A 22,705-nucleotide genomic window follows, 5' to 3' on the forward strand; every position below is an offset into this window, starting at 1 on the left:
TTTCATAAAGATTTTAAAGAATGTCTTCCCAAATTAATGTCATATATCAAAGGGAAATGTACACTTACGTGGAGAAAGTTCTGACGATCATTTGACCCAAAAAGATTAATTGTAATTTCTCTCCACAAATGCTTCAAGACCTGCTAAGCTTTTCTAGCAATTTCTATTTTTGTCTGTGATTTGCAGCAGCTGCAGTGTTCTCGGTTTTTATTCGGTGGTGTTGGGTTTCTTGAAAAACATTAAGATAGCTAAGTCCCTAGGACCTGATGGGATCGATTCCAGGATAATGAGGGAGTCAAGGGAGGAATATGCTGGGTCCTTGACAGAGATCTTTGTATCCTCTGGAGAAGACTGAAGAATAGTCAGTGTTGTTTCTTTGCTTAAGAACGGCAACCAGGATAATCCAGGAAATTATAGGCCGGTGAGCAGATTCATAGGAACACGATTTACTCACATTTGGAAAGGAATGAATTTACTACTGTAGTCAGCATGACTTTGTGCAGGGAAAATCTTATCTCACAAATTCGGGTACTTTGAGGAAGTGATGATGGTAGAACAATAGAGGACATCTTCATGGATTTTATTAAAGCATTTGACAAAGTTACTCATGGTGGGCTCATCCAGATGTTTGTTACGTGGCAGCCATGGTGATTTGATAAGCTCAATACAAAATTGGTTTAGTCACAGAAGACAGAGGCTAGCTGCAGAAGAATATTTTTCTGACTGGAGGTCTGTGTCTAGGTATTCCACAAGAATCAGTGCTGGGACCTTTTGTTTGTAATATATATGGATGAAAATGTAGCTAGTATAACTAATTTCGCAAACAACATGAAAATTGGTGGAGTTGTGGATAGTGAGGAAGGCTGTCAAAGTATATAGATCAGTTAGAAAGGTGGGCAGAGAATTGGCACATGGATTTTAAGATGGACATGTGAGGTGATGTATTTTGGATGCTCTAATGCAAAAGTATACAGTCAATTACAGAACCCTCAGGAGTATTGATACACAGAGTGATCTTGGAGTACAAATTCATAACTCCATGAAAGTGACAACACAAGTGGATTAGGACATAAAGAAGGCATACAGAATGGTCGGGCAAATGAGTATAAAAGTTGACAAAACATGTTGCAGCTGTATAAAGATTCAGTAATGCCACATTTTGAGTATTTTGTGCAGTCTGGTCACTACATTACAGGAAGTCTTTGGAAGACTTTGAGAGGGTGCCAAGGAACTTCACCAGATGTTGCCTGTAAGAAGAGATTAGACAAACTTGGGATTCATGTTGTGGAAATGCCAGTGTTGGACTAAGGTGGATAAAGTTAAAAATCATACAGTACCAGGTTACAATCTAACAGTTTTATTTGGAAGTACTAGCTTTCGGAGTGCTGCTCCTTCATCAGGTAGCATAGAGCAGGATCATAAGACACAGCATTTATAGCAAAAGATCATTGTCATGCAGCTGATACGATGTTTGAACAAATCTAGGTTGCTGTTAAGTCTTTCGTCTTTTAGAATGGGTTGCAGGTTTTAGTTCATTCATATGTAAATTCCAGAACTACCTTTAAGTCACATTGGGGTAATTTAAGGTTTTATTTTTAAAAAGTGACATCTCAGCTCAGACAATGCATTAAAGGTGTGAGGCTAGAGTCCATCTGTATCCCAATCTTAAGTCAGACTGGTTCTATTTCCAAAGTAGGCATTTATAAAATTTTACATAGATTGATTGATTGCTTGCCTGCATGCTGTGCGCTTTTTGAACAGAATAGAATGTATTTGCAATTTCAATTCTGCAAATTCAAATTCACCCCATAGACTTGTGTATGTGTGTGTGCATGCATGTGAGGAGGAGAGTGTGTGTTTGTGTGAATGTGATGGAATATAAGCCTGTGAGATGATGGGTATGCATGTGTATGAGAGGGTTTGCGTGAGTGTGTGTGTGTGTGTGTGTGTGTGTGTGTGGTGTGTAGTGGCGTCACCTGTAGTGTGACATGAACCCAAGGTCCCGATTGAGGCTATCTTCATGGGTACGGACCTAGATTATCAAACACAAACGCGCTTGCTCTCATTCTTTCCCTCACATGCATGCACCAATACTTAAGTCTATGAACTGTAATTGCAGGTACATTCTATTTTGTTCAAAAAGCACACAATCTGCAAGCAGTCATCAATCAGTGTAACATTTTATAAAGCCTACTTTGGAAATAGAACCAATCTGACTCAAGATTGGGATACAGGCAGACTCTAACCTCACAACTTTAACACATTGTCTAGAGTCATAGAGATGTACAGCATGGAAAAAGACCCTTCGGTCCAACCCATCCACGCCAACCAGACATCCCAACCCAATCTAGTCCCACCTGCCAGCACCCGGCCCGTATCCCTACAAACCCTTCCTATTCATATACCCATCCAAATGCCTCTTAAATGTTGCAATTGTACCAGCCTCCACCACATCCCAAGGCAGCTCATTCCTTACACATACCACCCTCTGCGTGAAAAAGTTACCACTTAGGTCTCTTTTATATCTTTCCCCTCTCAGTCTAAACCTATGCCCTCTAGTTCTGGACTCCCCGACCCCAAGGAAAAGACTTTGCCTATTTATCCTATCCATGCCCCTCATCATTTTGTAAACCTCTATAAGGTCACCCCTCAGCCTCCGACATTCCAGGGAAAACAGCCCCAGCCTGTTCAGCTTCTCCCTGTAGCTCAGATCCTCCAACCCTGGAAACATCCTTGTAAACCTTTTCTGAACCCTTTCAAGTTTTACATCATCTTTCCGATAGGAAGGAGACCAGAATTGCACGCACTATTCCAACAGTGGCCTAACCAATGTCCTGTACAGCCGCAACATGACCTCCCAACTCCTGTACACAATACTCTGACCAATAAAGGAAAGCATACCAAACGCCGCCTTCACTATCCTATCTACCTGTGATTCCACTTTCATGGAGCTATGAACCTGCACTCCAAGGTCTCTTTGTTCAGCAACACTCCCTAGGACCTTTCCATTAAGTGTATAAGTCCTGCTAAGATTTGCTTTCCCAAAATGCAGCACCTCGCATTTATCTGAATTAAACTCTTATCTGCCACTTCTCAGCCCACTGGCCCATCTGGTCCAGATCCTGTTGTAATCTGAGGTAACCCTCTTCGCTGTCCACTACACCTCCAATTTTGGTGTCATCTGCAAACTTACTAACTGTAAGTTATGCTCATATCCAAATTATTTATGTAAATGAGAAAAAGTAGAGGGCCCAGCACCGATCCTTGTGGCACTCCACTGGTCACAGGCCTCCAGTCTGAAAAACAACCCTCCACCACCACCCCCTGTCTTCTCACTTTGAGCCAGTTCTGTATCTAAATGGCTAGTTCGCCCTGTATTCCATGAGATCTAACCTTGCTAATCAGTCTCCCATGGGGAACCTTGTCGAACGCTTACTCAAGTCCATATAGATCACATCTACTGCTCTGCTGAGATGCTAAGCTGAGACGTCGACCTTTTTTAATAAAACCTAAGTTATCTCGAGAATTTGACTTGAAAGTAGTGCTGGGATTTATGTATGAATGAACCGAAACCTGCAACCACTCTAAAAGACGAAAGACTTAACAGAAATCTAGATTTGTTCAATATATCATTATCAGTTGTATGATACTGTGATCTTTTGCTCTAAATTCTGTCTTAATTCTAATCCTGCTCCACAGCTACCTGACAAAAGAGCAGCGCTCTGAAAGCTAGTACTTCCAAATAAACCTGCTGGACTTCACCTGGTGTAAATTTGGAATTGTTATTGCAAGAATGTCAGAGACCGAGGAGTGACTTGATAGTGGAGGTGGTAGAAACAGGTACAATAGCAATGTTTAAGAAGCACGTGAACATGCAGGGAATAGTGGGAATATAGACCATATGGGATTATTTTGGAATGGCATCATGGTTGGCACAGATATGGTGGGCCAAAGACCTTGTTCCTATGCTGTAATATTCTCTGTTCCAAGCACTGCATTCTAGACCCAAACACTTCTATGAAAGTATTGTTCTCTCTCATATTTTATTCTTTTGCAAATTAGTACTGACCACACAGCTAATTCTGGTGTGTTTATATTTAGTAATAGGAGCACTAGTGGCAGACTCTACTGCAGATGTTCAAGTCTTACTTCAGATTCCTGCACTGGGTGGCACAATGGCTTAATGGTGAGCACTGCTGCCTCAGTGCCAAGGACTGGATTTGAGTCCAGCCATGAACGACTGTGGGGAGGTTGCACATTCTCCACACCTGTGTGGGTTTCCTCTAAAGATGCACAGGTTAGGTGGATTGGCTATGCCATAGTGTCCTGGCATTTATAAGTAATTGGATTAGCCAGGGGGAATACAGGAGTCGAGGTTGGGTTGATGTGGATGTGATGGGCCAAATGGCTGCTTCCTCTCGGTTTTAAAAACATTTTTTTTAATAAAATGTTTAATAAAACATTTAATAAAGGATTTTTTTCTTTTGAATATTACAATACAAAACCAATTCAAGCCAATGTTGAAAAACAAACCCACTGATTACATAAATAAGTAACAATAATAACTAAGCTATCTAAAAAATGACAATCTTAACAATAACAATAATAACCATAGCACAGCAAAACAAAGCAATTAGCCCTCTGTCATCGAGTGCGCAAGTTTATACATATGAATATGGTCATAGTTCCTCCTGTCTGGATATCAGATTCATTATATCAAATTGCTATGGCTATATAAAGGCTCTTAGTAGATTTGTCCACTATACTACTGAGGTCGTCCAAAAAAGGCCACCACATCTTATATAGAAATTCTCAGTTTTAAGGTGCACCTTACTCATAAGAGAGTCCAAGGGAATGTGCTCCACGATGAGCTTACGTCAATTCGGGGATTTTCCTACACCCACCTTACGAGAATGTGCTTTCTTGTACAAAAAGTGAGGATACTGAAAAACCTTTTGTGTGTGTCCATGTGTGTGTCTAATGAAAGTGAATTAACAAAGTCAGGAAGAGATACCGGGTCCATCTCCACGGACATTGAGTAAGCGTAGGCAAAAGTGAGGACTGCAGATGCTGGAAACCAGAGTTTAGATCAGAGTAGCCAGGCAGCATCTGAGGAGCAGGAGAATCGACGTTTTGGACATAAGCCCTTCTTCAGGAATAGAGGCAGGGAATCTCCAGCGTGGAGAGATAATTGAGGGGGGTGGGGGGTGCTGCGGGTAGCAAAGAATACAATATGGGGGTGGATGTGATAGGTCAAAGGGGAGGGAGATTGGCAGGTCGGACAGGTCATGAGGACCGTGCAGAGCTGGAAGGTTGGAACGAGTGTAAGGTGGAGGGGGGGTGGAGGGGAGTGGAAATGAGGAAACTGGTTATTGATGCCCTGGGGTTGAAGTGTTCTGAGGCAGTAGATGAAGCAAATGTGGCTGTGGTCGCAAGTCTGTTTTAGGACATGGTTGAAGAGCTTTAGGGCAGAGGAGATGACCTGGGGGAGTTGTAGTGAGAGAGAGCGACTCACTGAGATTCTTGTAGAGAGAGAACTTCTTCAAGGTAGGTATCCTTGAAGGAGGATTCACAATCAGGTTAAAATCAACTCGGCAAGTGAGGACTGCAGATGCTGGAAACCCAGTTGAAGCACCACTCTGATCTAAACTCTGGTTTCCAGCATCTGCAGTCCTCACTTACTTCTTGTTGGTTTACCAAACAATATGTTCAATTATAGGACACAGTCAAAGTTAATAGATAATGAAGAAATGGAGTAAACCCTAACATCTTGGAGAGCACTCAGTCGTGAATGTTTAAATTTGCTGTGTAATAGGTTTCATTTTGTATCTTGAAACTCCATTTAGAATGTTTGTCTAGTTGCAAATAATAAGTGACAGATTGAATTGGTGCATGTAAAGATGCTGTCCTTCGTGGTGTAGTGCAAATAAACACAATGTCTATTGCCTTGAACAATTTTTAGTTTGTTCCATACAATACCATTAATTTCAATTTTAAATGTATTTTGTTCTGCTTTCTGTCTATTTATTATCCTGTTTTAAGATATGGACAGAAGAAAAGTGCTTAAATCTTAAGTTTTTCATTATCTTGTTTCTGTATTTTTTTATAGGCTTGCACAGAGATCAATCTGCTGTATGAAAGCAACAATGACACAGATATGTTCCCTGTCATTCCCTTCACTGAAGCAATGAGGAGGAACTATTGTCACAGTAAATGGGGTGTATACCCAAATTCACAATGGTTAAAAATCCAATATTGGGGAGATGGTAACTTAATGTTTTACTTTTCTTTTCAGTTACTTTTGGGGCAACAAGTTGTATGCTAACTACTTCATTTTTCATTTTCTAGATTACAAAGCAGCAAGCAATATAATATTTTCCAATGGTGACTTGGATCCCTGGGCAAATGGTGGTGTAAGTATTTACTGCATTGATGACTGCTTTGCACAACATTCTTCTGCAATTCAAATAACCATGCTTTCCCCTATGAAACAGATTCTAAAAACGATGAATCCTTCAGTGATGACTTTTGTTATAGAAGGAGCAGCGCATCATTTAGATCTGAGGTGAGTGAGTTTCGAAATTAGAACTTTTGTTGCTTTGTAAATTGTAAAATATGTCTGGAGCAACTGTAACTAGTGGATTGAGCTTTTTTATTTATTGCTTTTCAGAGCATCTAATGTTGCTGATCCACCATCAGTTACTGTGGTACGTAAAATGGAATCAAGCATAATCAGAAAATGGGTGAAAAGTAGTCAACTTCGTTATGTTTAACACAAGTCAGATGTTAACATCTGATAATGTTGAACCAAAATGTACACAAAGGACTTTTGTTAACTGTGTAAATGTATGAAACAATCTATTAGTATTGGAGAGACATAATTTTGTATTTGCATTGGAACTGGAGAAATTTTATACAATTGTCATGTTTTAAATGAAATAAACAAAAAACAATTTATAGACAAATTAACTTTATTTACATTGTTTTCGAGAAGGGAAGTGAAATTACATCTAAAACCCTGTCCAACATTTTAACAGTACATTCAGTTGAAGGAATGACTGCTAAGGATCTAGATTAAAAGCTATATATAATTTAAAACCAGAGTTATTTAATGACAAAAGCAAATAATTTTACAGAAGGGATATGTATTCACGGACAGCTGTAGGAGTGTCAGCACAGGCACAAAATTAATCATAGACGGGCAAAAGTTTTTGTAGCTCCATATTTCAGCATTTAGCATAGTGTTGACAAGGAAGTACATAAAATATCTGCATCCCCTTAAAGGGTTGGGATCACTAGTATGTCCAATATCCTTTTTGTTGGAATTATCATCATTTCAAAACCACTCATCCTTATCTGTTTACTTATTAACATAAACTGTGCACATTTAAGGCAGCCATTTGGAATTATTTACTGGCCAGTGTCACAAAAAAGCAGAAGCAGCACTGCTTGTAACCTTTTCAAGATGAAACTGAACAGTCATGTAATTAGGTACATCGTGTTAATCATAGAAATTAATGGGTTTCCGCACAGAAAATGGATCAGATCAGCATTTGCTACAGGTTCCATAAAATCTAAGGGTCCAAATCGGTCTTAGTACACTCTCAAAGACCAATCAAGTTGCTGGCCTTGTACAACTTAAATGTTATGGCTCATATCCTAAGTTGTAACCATGTTTACATTAAATTTAAAACACTCATATTGCATTTTACTCTTTAACCATAAAGTTCATCTGTGGCTAGTAAGGAGAGAATGTTTGTTTAAAGCAGTGGAAGCAGCCAAATATTTGATATTCAGAAGAGATAAAGAAACTTATCAGGCAAATGTAAAAGATATTGCTAGATGACATTTGCTTCCTATATTTCAAAATGCTCCAGCCTGAAGCATGGTAGAAAAGAATTGAATATTTTAGTTTTTTAGATTATATTACATTACAGTGTGGAAACTGGCCCTTCAGCCCAACAAGTCCACACCGACCCACCCATACATTTACCCCTTACCTAACACTACGAGCAATTTAGCATGGCCAATTCACCTAATCTGCACATTTTTGGATTGTGGGAGGAAACTGGAGTACCCGGAGGAAACCCACACAGTCACGGGAAGAACGTGCAAACTCCACACAGTCAGTCAGTCGCCTGAGGCGGGAATTGAACCCGGGTCTCTGGCGCTGTGAGGCAGCAGTGCTAACCACTGTGCCACCGTGCCGCCCACATTTTATTTAGAGGAAAACAGTGCTGTTGGAGTGAGAGGATGTACATGAAATGGAATAAAACCTGGAGTTGAAAGTAGAGTTTAACCATAAAAAAAACAAATTTTAGACCAATGGATTATTCTATCCTTCATGAACCAACATTTTCACACTTGCATATATTAACAAAATATGGTGACAATGATATTTTATAACTAAATTTCAAAAGCCATTATAGATCAAAATACTGAATAATTTTGATTGGTCTGTAATTCAACCAGGAAAATATTAATTGCCACAGTTGCTGATATTTCAGAATTCAAGCTAGATTAGTTTTTATTTTTGAAATGGAGTAAATTGAAATTTTAAATATGAATTGACATCAAATCTCATCACCCATTCATGTTGTAGAAGAAAAGCCACAAAAATGTAATTTTCCTTTGCAAAGACTTGTAGTGTATTGACCATTACATACTCATCTGTTAGACTGAACTGGGCAGGCAGGAAGCAAACAGTGAATGGAGAGGAGGCAACGTGTGGTAAGCATGTCTTGTAATGTAAAACAGGTCATTTGAGTGCATCAGTTCATGGACGTACTTGTTCCCTGGTTTTATAGTTTGTATGTTCACATTTTTTACACGTGTGATACGTACTTTCACAGTGATCAATACAAAGTAGAACAAAACTTCCACACAGTGGTTATCTCCTGCTGACATCAGATCCCACAACTAAGATGTGCCAAACAGTAGGTCAACATTCAAATCATTTCAACATTCATCAAGTTGTCCATATTGGAAAAATATGTGCTTCAGTATTAAAAATATATTTGTCTAGGCTAATTAAGTTGAAATCATCAGAAAATAGAAGGAATAAATATTTCAGTGTCTCTCCAAGGAAGAAGCTCTCCATTTTATCCCTGGGTTCAGGGTTCTCAGATTTCCTCACATTATTAATAGAAGTGTATCCGCCAGTTTTAACCTGTAAAATTACAAGTAACTGTGAAAAAGCTGTATAATAAATTGGTACATCACATGCCATTTTTACAGCAATTTCATAATTAAGACATCCCAAACTAAAGAGTAGCAATTGTTAACATGACAGATGTTGAATAGTAAAGAGGATAATGACTGTACCAATCTACATTAGCTCAAGCATAAATATTGGCTTCAATTCCATTGTATGATGATGCTGTGGCAGTAAGAGGTATGTTTTGTCTTTGTTTATTTTAGAGACAGATTGGGAGACTAGCAGTCTATAAGGAGATAACCAATTTGAGACCTTGGGTTTTTTGTTTGAAAATATTGGAACAATAAAAGCAGCCTGAGTGGATGTAGTCAAGCTCTCAGATCCAGGATCTTTAGCAACAACTGCCAAAAGAGAACTAGAGTCAGTGCAGGTTAGGAAAGCAGTGAATCTTTCCCAGCTGCCGCTGTCTCTTGCTGGGGATTTGCTGCATGTGAGACACTTTTTCTGAATTTGTCTTTTTGCCAAGGTGTGTTTATGGGATGTTACTAATTAACTGTACCAGTATAGTAATAGTCACTGCATCTATTAAGCTTTCCAATAGAGTTAAGTTTCCAAGTTCCTCTTTTCGTTGTATTTTAACTAGAGTGCTTGAATGCATTGTTTTGCTTAACATCAAGCAGTTTGACCAATTGAATTGCACCAGAACATAGTACCTCACTTACTTTTATACTCATTAACTTTTTCTTATTTTAATCTACCTTCTTTTGAAGGGGTTTGGTGTTGTCCAAACACTTGCTCCCTTCAAAAGGTACATTGGACCTTTTCAGTCTACCTAAGTGGATACATGATGCATCAGTTTAATGTCTTACTGGAAAGCCATAAGATTTAAAGTTCATCATAGGACACTAGGAGAGAAAGGAGATAAGTGGAAAAGGGGTGGAGGACAGAAGAAAAAAAAATGTTCGTCGGCTAAAACAACCATTGTAAAACTCCAAGTCGTTCACCCTCCCGTACAACTACATGCCAGTTAGTTTATGCCTGTGATGTAAATGGTTTCAGAAACAGTAATTTGGGTCAAGATTAATCATAAGCTGAAAATGTAACTTAAGGAGACCCAGCATGCATTTGTCAAAGGCAAAGTGGTGTGTCCATCTAACTTGATCAGGTAATAAGAGAATTGACAAAGGCTGTGCAATCTAAATGGATTTCCAAATGATGTTTGATGAGTGCTACTCAAGTTTGCCAAAACATTTGAAGCTCATTAAATAAACAACAGTGAAAGCATGGATACAGAATTGGCCCAGTGACAGGAAAGTGTGAACAATTATTTTACTGGGAGTGAAGGAAGTAACATGGCAGGGTTTTCCCACGAGTTGACATTCGGGCTGCTGTATTTTTCTAGATCAGTAACCTAGATCTGAATGCACAGAGCACAACTTCAAAATTTGCAGATGGTGTAAAACTTGGTAGTATGAAGAACTGTATGTAGGATAAGCTTCAAGAGGTCATTAGTTGATAGTACATCACATGTTGACCTGTTCTAGGTGATGTATTTTGGTAGAAAGAACCAGATAAGCAATTAAAAACAAAAGGATAGTTCTAAAGTGGTCCAGTAACAGAAAGGTATAAATGCACTTACTGTCAAAAGGTGGGAGGGCGGGTTGAAAATGGTTAAACAGAATCCTGGACTTTGCAAACAAAGACATAGGCCTGGAATTTTAGTTACCAATGCAGGCAACTTGAGTCAGGAAACATCCCAGCTCAACAGACTTGCCTCAGCAAAAGTGCCTAAAATAATGGTAGTTTCTGCCTAAAATGGATATGGGATGAATTCAAGCCCATCAATTCTAGAAATAGTATTGCTGGGCAAGTCCTGAGATCAAGCTGATCAGAAGGCTTTATTAGACTGTTTTAGGCTCTTGACTCTCACTTATCCCCAATGATCCTTCATACATTAATCCAGTATGCACTCTTTCCATAATCTTATGGTATAGAACTACTAAGAGGAAAAACAAAGTCTACTCTTCTACATCTTTATAAGTGTCAAACATTGAAGTGTAAAGGGCTTCAAATCTCTTCATCTTGTCCAAATAAACACTGGCAAGAACAATGTATTACAACCACTTAAAAAAAAATCAAGCAAACGTTAATATTTCAATTCCTTTCAACCTTACTGATTGTGAAAAAGCAACCATAAAAACTGTTAGGTTGATTGTTTGTATTACTCATATATATTAAAAAAACTGAAGTAATTTTACATTTGAAGAACCAAAAATTATACTATACTTACCCGAGTATATTTGTTGAAGTTTTGGAGAATTTGCCAGCCCCAATCCTGGTATGTTTTATCACGTGTAAATCTATACATATAGAAAAGGCTTTCTACTGTCTCTGGTCTTAGAAGGTTGTGTCTATCTGCAGGCTGTCAAAAAGATTGACTATTATCTGAAACAATACTTTGAAAAGCCATTAAAATGACACACAGGTGACATCTAAGTGTGTAACGCCCATATGAGGACTCATTGAACTAGCAACAATATTTACACTGGATTGGCATGGCTACTCTGATCACGTTGTAAAGATTTTTAATCAATCTGTTCAGAGATGTTAAGGTACACTTCTGAAGCAGGTGGGTCTTGAATCTAGGTCTTCTGCTTAGAGGTAGGGATTCTCAGTTTCATTGACTGATTGTTTATGGCACCATTATAGGCCTTTTGGTACATCATTCTTGCATTGCTAGGGACTATTAATTCTGATGCTTAAAACAAAGAACCAACATTCCAAAACTGCAATCTGTATTATGCAAATTTATTTAAACTAGTTAATATTCATTTGCAAATTAAATAGAAGTGAATTAATGTCCTATTTGTCAATCTCCAACAGTATAACATAGCAACATTTCTAATTATAACATTTATCCATTGTCTGAAGTTTACATATAGTGCTAGTTTTTATATGGACCTCCTCAAGGTTTTTGATTGAAACATTCAATGTGACATTTGATTACAAAAATGACCCATGAATTGTCAATAAATCCTGAAAATGACTGGAATGCAGTTAATGTAAAAAGCATATTTGTGAGGAGGATTAAATGTCAACCATAAGTATTAAGCACCATGCACGTTCTTTTAAAAAATATTTTCCCTGCACCTACCTTAACTTCTATATCCTTGGTATTGTGTGGATTCAAATTGAAGTGTACAATTTCCGGGCTTAGACCAGTTTCTATTTGTGCATACATTTGATAGCAGGTTTCCATCAGTTCTTTTGCAAGTTCCATGTGATCTGCATTCAGTCCATGGTGAGCTCCTAAAGCCAGGGTCCCAGGGAGGAAACACACCAAATGATCCTTTAAAAGCAAGGAAGAAATAACTCCCATCAATATCATCTATACCTGCAATACACAAACCTCTTCCAGGTACATCAACGAGAAATGCCTCAATAACCAGGGCCAAATTAGACTTGAAACTACAGAATGAACAAGACATTTTAGTTCCAAAGCAAGGTCAAAGTACACGGAGGACAGACATTTTTCCAGCATGAACAGTTTTGAGTTACTGTTTCCATTGGTTTCTGTCAGAGTCAAGACCTTTTATAAAATGTGCATAAAATATAAAAGTTCCTAAATGCACTGTCATGAAAAGTTAGGAGAAAAGACAAGGAACTTGTGATCATCAGTTTATTCATTGATAATTTGTACATTCACAAGACAGTTCCATTAAACCCCAAAAAGTAAACAACCAAATACTGAGCACAGATTGTAGGTCTTAATATAATTATAAAGCCTGGGATATTCTACGAAACAGCAATGACAGATCATTGTTCGAATGAACAAAAATCAGAATCAGTAACTACACCCCATTGTATCATCTAAATGAAAAATATTTGAGTAGATCTGATTTCTAATAAGGACAGTTATTATTTTAGTGCCTGCTTAATTTGATTTCTATTGAATGGGTTCTCTAACCTATATTCTTTTGTTACACTAAATCCAACTCTTACCAAATAATACAATTACAGATCCAGTTTAACATCTGTCTTCAATTTTGCCACTGAGATAGTATCAGGGAAAGTAAATTCAAGCAGCTTGCTTGCCCACCTTCAAATCAATATTTCACACACGTGAAAAATATCAAAAAATGTTGTTTACAGTGGCCTCAACAAGGCAAAGGTACTGTGACCAAAAATAACTAATGAGTATTCCAACTTTTTAAACATATTTGTTCCAGAGAAGAGAAAGTTGAGCCTATTGAGCTCCCTTTCTTTGCCAAGTACTTGTAAACTCAGCCAGCGTAAATGCCACATTTGATCATGACCACATGCAATACCAAAGGAAGTACCATTAAAAAAACTAACTTTTAGAAGCTGCTTGCCTTCTAAGTTTCATGAGCACCGGTCTAAAAGTATTAAACAAGACCCAAGTGAGAAATGTGTAATGTGCCACTAATTTAGCACATTTTATTAATAAATACAATAATACTGAGAGAGGTGTGACTTACAAATGGAAGGTCTTTTTATCCTTTTAAACATTAAAGTTAACTACACAAGCTGTCCAAAATATACTTAAAGTTGTATTTTACTAAACTAGCAAATCTGAACACGTAATTACAGTCTGCCATCACACTATTGGGCAGTTGCTGATCACAGGAATTACTGAAACTGTCACAGGGGTTTAATAAACATAATATGTGATCTTCAATTTTAATTATTCAATTTATTGCAACATATACTGGATAATGCACAAATAAAAACAATGTCATTTTAAAAGACTGAAATATTGCTATTAACCAGAAACCAATGTGTTTTTGTAAATACAACTGAGAGAACATCAGAAACCTGTGGATATTCTGTTCCACAAACACTACACATTAAAAAAAAAAGTCATTATGAAATTTGGTCAACCAAGTCTATGTCCATGTCAAATTCTTCACAGGACAATCCATTCAGTCACATTGCCCTGAAGTGCCAAATTTCTTCTCCAGTTCATTACCACTTGCTGCATAGAAAGTTTCTTCCTCATGTCTTCATGTATCTTATGTCCAAAACTGAATTCTATGTTCCTTAGTCCTTTACCACCAGCAAGTGGGAACAGTTTTTCCTTTTACATAATGCAAAAATCTTATGAACTCTCCCCTCAATTTCCAGAGTTGCCTGGAAAACAACCGATTTCACCAACCTAATTTTATAGCTAAAATTCCACATTGCTAGAATCATTCTTGAAAATTTCCTTTCCACCCTTGTACCTCACCTTGCGTGGTGACCAGATTTGAATTTAATATTCTACTTGTGGTCTAATTGGAGCTTTATAAAGATACAGGGAGAAAGTGATGAGAAAGTTTACAAATGATGTTCTAAATTCTTCAATCGCATAATGGCCAATCATTGCTGATGAAGAGCTTATGCTCGAAACATAGATTCTCCTGCGCCTCGGATGCTGCCTGACTGGCTGTGCTTTTCCAGCACAAAACTCTTGATTCTGATCTCCAGCATCTGCAGTCCTTACTCTTAGTTGATTATAACCTTACCGTGAAGCCTTTTTCAAGGATGCCTACCTTGAAGAATTTCTCCTACTCTCTCTACAAGGGCTGCATTCCTGATGAAGAGCTCAATACTCGAAACGGTGATTCTCCTTCTCCTCAGTTGCTGTCTGGCGGTGCTTTTCCAGCACCACCTCTTAACTCTTTCTAAAGATGCAGTCTGTTCTGATATAATACAACAGTTCCATTCGATCCCACGTTATAAGGAAATCGCATAATAACAGCACCATTTAAGCCAATAGAACTAGAATTGTGTAATAGCCAATACAGGTAAGAAAGTTTGTGTTCAACAAATAATGGTTTAAATTCTTCAATCACGTTATAGCCAATTTGCATTGAAGAAACGCACATTATAACAAAACCGACTGTACAGCATAATTTCCCTACTTGTGTGCATTTCTCTATAAAACCCAAGATTTTATCATTTTAGATAAGTTATATAAAGAACAGGCACACTGACAACAATTAACCAGAGTTTGTTTTGTTTTAAATTATTCTTTAGTAGGATGTGGACATCTCTAGCTAGAGTAGCATTTATCACCCCTCTGTAATTGCTCAAGGGGCAGTTAAGAGTCAATGACACTGCTGTGTGTCTGAAATCATATGTATGCCAGACTAGGTGAGGACAGCAGATTTCCTTCCCTAAGGGACATCAGTCAATCAGATGGGTGCTCCAACAACTAGCAATAGTGACATGTAATTAGAGCAACTCTTTATTCCAGATTTTATTGGATTCAAAGTTCACCACCTGCTACGTTAGGTTTCCAGACCTTTACTTAGGGTTCTAGATTGCTTCTCCAGTGATATTTCCACTATTTCACCATCTCCACCCGTAATACTAATTATGCAAGATCATTCTGAACTGAATACATTTTTTTTTGACTGCAGTATTACAAGTTGAATCAATATTTGCTGGTCAGTCCAGCTCAACAAATTATGCACCCAAAACTCACTAAACATATAAATAGAAAACAAGTGGCCCGAACAAAGATCAAATACATTACAGGAATAAAACCACATACAGAATCTTTTACTGTCACCATAGTGACCCAAATTCAAAACACAGGAGTGCCTTTGAAACTAATATTTTAATATACATGTTCCCTGAAACAAAGCAAAGGAAAAAAATGCACAATGTTTGAAGGCAAGCAGCCTCTTTTCGTTTATTCTTTCGTGGGATATGATAATCCCTGGCAAGATCAGCACTTCTTGTCCACCCCAAACTGGCCTTGAGATGGCGACAGTAAGGCGGAGTCAGAATCCTGTCTAGATGTTTTCTATTCAAGCTATTCAGCAATGTTATTATACACCTCTGGAGAAGGTGGGACTTGAGCCCGGGCCTCCCAGCTCAGAACCAGAAAGACTACGCTACACCACAACAGCCGCCAAGAATTCTGTATATAATGATTCTAAATAGTTTGACAATACAGACTGCTGAAAAAGGGCCCATTTTGCTGAAGCTTTTAGTCTTCCACTTACCAGGAATACCAGTTTGAGGCAAAAGCCATCAGTTATACTACAGGACAGGGAAGTGTCAATGAATTAGAAGGTGAACTCTGATAAAATACATTGTCATAAAAAATGCATCAATTAATGATGATTGAAAGTTAACTGTCTGACATTGTTTGCATTTTAAACCAGGAATGTTGGCTCAAGAAATTGGGACAAAGTGAGGACTGCAGATGCTAGAGAATCAGATTCAAAAAGTGTGGCCCTGGAAAAGCACAACAGATCAGACAGCACCAGAAGAGCAGGAGACTTCATCAGAAACTTATATCTGAAATGTCGACTCTCCTGCTCCTTGGATGCTGTCTGACCTGTTGTGCTTTTCCAGGACCACACTTTTTGACTTTGGTCAAGAAATTGCATTAGGAAATGAGCCAGTGAATGGCTATCACCTAAACTATTGAGTTAAAACAGGCGCAGCACATGTATTAATATCTGTAGCTTCTTGTGCATGTCAGTACACCACACTGTAAGCCTGATTGACAACCCTAAAGTGCTTCACAGCATCATTCCTCACCCTTGACAAATATTGAGCAGTTGCAGAATCACTGATTGTTGGATGTTTTGCTTATGTGGGCTGGTTGGGTATGACCAGCACCTTATTGTGAACAGCCAAAGGGCCATGCTATAATCCACCAGTGTCTGGGATGGACAGCCTATGTATCTGGTATCACACCAACGCTCAATTTCACACACCACATTACTCATTTCTGTGTTGGGCAGAATGTCTTTTTTGCTCGAGGGTAACATTTCATGAGTGGCATTGTAGCAAAGTGAAATTGCTTAAACTTTTGGCATACTGTTCCCAGCTAATTGGGGATAAATTGGACATTCTTTCAAGATCAGAAGTGGCACCTGAAGGCCTTTCATAGTTTGTGTGACACACAGTGAGAAATAATCTGATCAGTGTACCCATTATTCTACAGAATGAGTTTGACACACCCTACTTCAGCTTCAAGTTTACAGGATGAACAAATGGCTCAGGCCATATTTAAGAGGTTGCCAATAAGGCCAAACATATAACACGTTGAAAGTTAGATTTCATGATTAACTTAGTATAAGGAAGGTAAACTAAATTCGGCCATGAAAAATGCAAGAAGTTCAGATGATTTCTATATCAATGGCAGAACTAGGCACTCTGCTGAAACAGATGATTATTTCATAACAATTCAGACCTTCATACAGTTAATGGACCTGTTCAAGACAGTGTAACTCAACTGCTTATTCTTGGAATGAAATTGTTCCACACTACTGGAATGGTTATTGAGTATTTATAATAAGAGAAAAATCCCAGCAATAAAAATGATTCAAAGCAGCCCATGCTGATCTGGACCCAAACCCAGAAGAGAAGTTCATCATCAGAAACACCTCTGGATACTTTCTAACCACATATTCAGAGGTGCTATTACACACCTCTGCAGCAGGCGAGACTTGAACCTAGGGATCCTGGCTCAGAGGTAGGGACACTATCATTGCACCACAAGAGCCCCAGAAACACTGCTATAACACAACAAGCAGCAGAAAGTTAGGCAGTTTCATCTGTACATTAACGGATTAGTCTAGGAATGGACATCACACTGATTTCATCAAAGCTACTTACCATCTTAGGACTGAATTGATTGTGGGACATTTCACCAACAAACGTCAGTTTCTTTGGTTCTGACTTCCGAATCAAGTTCTTCTTGACACCCTCTATAGCTTGCAGGTAGTCATCTAATAAGCTGACAAATACAATAATGAAAATCAACACAGAAAATCAAGTGCAAATACGGGAAAATTAATTAAACAACACCGTGACGGCAACAGATTAGTTTAATATGCAGAAATACCAAAAAAACTATTCCACCATAAATCATCTTCCAAGTAGCTGATTGAATGGTACTGAAAACCAATAACTTCAGTGTCTGCCTTTCATTGTCTCTCACCTTATAAAGTCATTTCAGATTGCAAACTCTGAAGCATACACAATAGAGATTCATCCAGATCAAACTGCTGCAGGATAGATGACAGCATATTGAGGGGTGACATTATTTCTGCACGACACCAGATTCAGACCCAGTTAGCACAAAAAAAAAGGCTTGCTACATATTACACATTTTAAAAACTCTATTTATTTCTGGAATTTCAACAGAAAGGTGAAAGAAAATAAACTGCAAATTTACTGATGAAAGTCACTGGTTGGATCAGTTTGAATTGTATATCACTTACTCTGATTCCTTCCTTCCTCCCTGAATCCACTGTTTTAGTAGATACTCATAGTAGCTGTCAGCCCTGGCACCAAGTGTATAGACTCCAAGGTGACTAAACTGGCCAGAGTTCGTGTTTATGAACATTGGAACTAATCCATCCATTTTCCCTCCGAGTTTGTGAATATGTTTCATTACTTCATTTACTGCTGCCTGTTTGAAGGTTAAAAAAATGATTCTTAATTTCAGAAATCAGGAACTAATATAAAATAATTTGATTAATGCAGCATCTTTCATAACCAAAGAATTCAAAATTAGTGAGATGGACCTCTTTAAGAACCCCAACATCTTTGAAGAAGTTAAAATGGCACAGAGGGGTCAGTTCCATGCTCTACTTCTCTTCTATAGCACATTGGGGATTTTAGGGTTAAAAATCCCACTACCAAAATAGCTTACTGCAACAGCAACTGAAAGTCTGTACTCTTTCGGTCCACACATGTGGATTCCCCCATTCCACGCAAGTAAGCCTAGACAAGACCTTTGTCCTTTCCAGACAAGACTAATAGCCCTGGCCCTAACCCAGCTAGCTGCCTCCCTCTCCTATTGTCTTACTTCCCCTTCATATTAACATAGGTATGTGAATCCAACTCTGACGTCTACCTGATACTGAAAAATTGCCTAGGTATGTCCAATCCTCAAAAAACCAGGTCAAAAATCGGCCCTGACAATTATTGCCCAATCAGGCTACTCAAGCATCGGTGATGAGATGGTTGTCAACAGTGTTACCATGAGGCATTTGTTCAACAATATCCTATTCTCCACTGGTGTCTTTGGACAACTAGCACCATTCAGTGCCTGCCTGTCAAAATACGGACAGAAGTGCTGAATTCCAAAGGTGAGGCCAGGACAATACTCAAAAAGCTCAACACCAAAAGAGAAAGCATGTGACAGTACTGACATCTCATCCACCATATTCCATTTGCTATCAACACACTGTGGCAATGTGCACCACCTACATGATGCACTGCATGATGTATGAAACTCTTCCAACATCATTGAAAACCTGCAACCTCTATCAAGACAGACAAGGGCTTCTTGATTTCGAACTATATCGCCAGGCCTTCAGAGTCTCTGGGTCAAAATCCTGGAATTCCCTTTCCAGAAGCACTGTGGATGCTCCTACATGTTCCACCACCACTCTCTCAAGGGTAGCATGGATTGGACAATAATAGCTAAGTGACTTGTAATATCTAGCCAACGATACCCACATCCTATGAATGAATTTCACACTGACATATACATACATTCTTGTCATTTAAAAAAACACAATAACCAACAGCAAGGTCCTACAAACAAGAGTAAGACAAAGGGCAGATAATCTGTTCTAATGCTGTTGATTGGAGGCAAGTATTGAACAGAATGTAAATTTTAAGGAATGGCTTAAAGGAGCAAAGTGAGTTCGACAGGCGGTGAGGTGTAGGGAGGGCAGCTGAAGGTACAGCCACCAATGATGGAGCAGTAAAAAAAAAGGTTGCTCAAGAGACCAGAACATGCTGAGAGCTGGTAAGATTATGGGGCTGGGAGAAGACTGCTGAGATCCAGAGAGACAAGACCATGGATGATTATAAAACAAAGGTGAAAAATCAAGATGTTGCTTGACAGGGAGCTAATATAGAACATGAAGATGACTGATTTGGTACACACTAATACCCAGAGAGTGCATTCTTGGATGACTACGAGTTTCAGAGGGCAGCTTCTGGGAGATCAGCCAGGCTACGAGGGAATAGCCATTGTTAGAGGTAGCAAGTCATGGATGAGACTTTCAACAACAGATGAGATGGAACAAGAGATAGATCAAGGATGCTCAGAGGTGGAAACAGGCAGTCTCAGCACTAACACATATCTGTTCCACAAGATCCACGCCGGGTCAAATATGGGCTGAAAAGTTGAAAACGATCATGTTCCACACTAAGATAATTGCTAGGAAAAGGAAGGAACTGACAGCTCTGCAACAGAGATGGTGGCTGAGACAATGAGCAATGGTTTCAGTCTTCCCAATATTTAAGTATTCACCAAATTTGTTTACACAAAAAGAGACAACGCAAGTTCAGTTTAAAAACCCACGAAGACAAAAGGACAAATCTCGTGTGATAGTTATGAAATTTAATTGAAATGGTAAACATTCAAGACAAGAAAAATGATCTACTTGTCACTACATCACAAACCACTATAACAATCTGAAATGTAGCTACAAGAGATCTAACTGGAAATCCTGTAATACTTTTTTTCAAAGTTACTCCTTGTTTAATGTCACTTTCTCCTACCTGGTCACTTCAAGTAAACATGATTTGGAGATGCCAGTGTTGGACTGGGGTGTACAAAGTTAAAAATCACACAACACCAGGTTATAGTCCAACAGGTTTAATTGGAAGGAGCGGCGCTCCAAAAGCTTGCGTGCTTCCAATTAAACCTGTTGGATTATAACCTGGTGTTGTGTGATTTTTTTTAACTTCAAGTAAAGATATTGATCGTGATTTGCTGACTTTAAACAGCATAAAGTTTGAACCAATTCTGATTCATTTCAGGTATGTGCATAGGGCAAAAGGTAGTGGAAGCAGATCGGTATTGCAGAGAGATCGGCTGGCCATTGGGTTCCTGTTGCTACTTTAGATCTGGACTTACAGCAATGAATCAGAGCTGGAGTACAATTTAAAGTTCCTCTACTTTCACCTTATAAAGAGCAAGATGACCTGATCTTACCTTTCCTTAGGTGTATGTGGAATTTACACTGACATGTTAAAACAGACTAGCATGTTATCGAAGTGTTGAGCAAACCAAACCAAACCAAACCAAACCTTGCAGATAAACATATTAGCAATTAGAATTTGAAAAAAATGCTCAGAACAGAAACTAAACATGAAGCAGGAAAATTTTACAAACCTACAAAACAGTCAAATCAGTTTTCAGATTTCTTTACCTTATTAGCTAATGGCAACAAGTTTGATATTACAGCGTGCTGAATATCATTCAGAAGATAGACTTTAGCATTGATTATAGATCTTCTCAGTTGACAAATCACAATCAGTGCTACATTTTAAGGACTATATTGACTACATTCAAGCCACATCGCTGTGCCTACCTGTGATCTGGGAGATCAGAGTTCCAGTCTTGCCTGTGCTAGATGTGAGTCGTAACATCACCTAACAGGTTGATTTAAAAATAACTACAATTTCAGGAAGGGTCTTGTAGCACAGTGCAGTGTACCTACATCTAGGCCAAAAGGTCTAGGTTCAAGTTCCACCTCCCCCACAACACGTCTGAACAGGTTGATCAAAATAGCTACAATTTCAAGTAAGCTGGCTGCGATTGGTCAATCTGCCATACCTGGTATTTCTCTTCTTTAGTCAGGCGGCTGAGCTCTCGAAACTCCAGCTGAATGCTGGTCACTTCTGCAACGGTGCTGTCTGAGGTCCAGCGTGGGGGATGGGCAGTTCCACGCCCAATATTTACATCAGAATATGGAATTTTGGATGGAGTGTCAAAAGCTGGCATAAGGCGATTTCCCAACTCGCTCTATATTGGAGGAAATTTAGAAGTTCATCAAGAAGCAAAGTCTCACAGTTTGCCAGTCACTGGTATCATAGAGCTTAATGTAGACTTTACAGAGAATGGAACTAATCTTGCATTTTCAGTGAGGTAGAATATTGGTTCACTCCAAAGGTAAGCATGGTTAACTGGATTACTGACATGGCCAAACTGAAACCAGTTCTCAATATGGAGAAAAGATGGTCAAAGCAATTAGGGTCTGGAATGTAAAAGAACTTACTCTCTTGTATAAACATCATCCCTCCCTGTTTTTTAACAAAAGGGTCAACATCAAAATGAAACCAACAACCATAAATTTATAGGTCTAAGGGGAAAAAAATAGAAATTGCAGGACTATTTAAATTAATTACTTACAGTGTGGAAACAGGCTCTTCGGCCCAACAAGTCCACACCGACCCTCCGAAGAGTAACCCACCCAGACCCATTTCCCTCTAACTAATGCACCTAACACTATGGGAAATTTAGCATGGCCAATTCACCTGACCTGCACATCTTTGGACTGTGGAAGGAAGCCAAAGCACCCAGAGGAAATCCACACAGACACAGGGAGAATGTGCAAACTCCACACAGACAGTCGCCCTTGGCTGAAATTGAACCTAGGACTCTGTTGCTGTGAGACAGCAGTGCTAACCACTGAGCCACCATACTGTAACAGTCTCTTTCAAAGAGACAACACAAGGATGACTGATCGAATAACCACCTTGTGCTTAACA

General features: G+C 38.7%; 2 protein-coding genes across 3 annotated transcripts in view; one reads left to right on the forward strand and one right to left on the reverse strand.

Moving 5' to 3' along the window:
• Positions 1-6,965, forward strand: part of LOC140469291 (uncharacterized) — a 78,483-nt gene extending 71,518 nt beyond the window's left edge. Inside the window, exons 10-13 of the mRNA XM_072565646.1 lie at positions 6,110-6,266; positions 6,349-6,413; positions 6,495-6,565; positions 6,671-6,965. Coding sequence (XP_072421747.1) covers positions 6,110-6,266; positions 6,349-6,413; positions 6,495-6,565; positions 6,671-6,773 — 396 coding nt within the window. The 3' untranslated portion in view covers positions 6,774-6,965. The remainder of the gene's footprint in view (positions 1-6,109; positions 6,267-6,348; positions 6,414-6,494; positions 6,566-6,670) is intronic.
• A 32-nt stretch (positions 6,966-6,997) lies between these two features.
• Positions 6,998-22,705, reverse strand: part of man1b1b (mannosidase, alpha, class 1B, member 1b) — a 43,714-nt gene continuing 28,006 nt past the window's right edge. For both annotated transcript variants that reach the window (XM_072565522.1, XM_072565521.1), the window contains exons 9-14: positions 21,771-21,959; positions 18,409-18,599; positions 17,801-17,921; positions 12,312-12,506; positions 11,448-11,579; positions 6,998-9,169 (exon numbers count right to left, since the gene is read on the reverse strand). In XM_072565522.1, the coding sequence (XP_072421623.1) occupies positions 8,969-9,169; positions 11,448-11,579; positions 12,312-12,506; positions 17,801-17,921; positions 18,409-18,599; positions 21,771-21,959 (1,029 nt within the window). In that variant the 3' untranslated portion in view covers positions 6,998-8,968. The remainder of the gene's footprint in view (positions 9,170-11,447; positions 11,580-12,311; positions 12,507-17,800; positions 17,922-18,408; positions 18,600-21,770; positions 21,960-22,705) is intronic.

The sequence above is a fragment of the Chiloscyllium punctatum genome, chromosome 49, assembly GCF_047496795.1.
Source record: "Chiloscyllium punctatum isolate Juve2018m chromosome 49, sChiPun1.3, whole genome shotgun sequence".
Taxonomy (NCBI): Eukaryota; Metazoa; Chordata; class Chondrichthyes; order Orectolobiformes; family Hemiscylliidae; genus Chiloscyllium; species Chiloscyllium punctatum.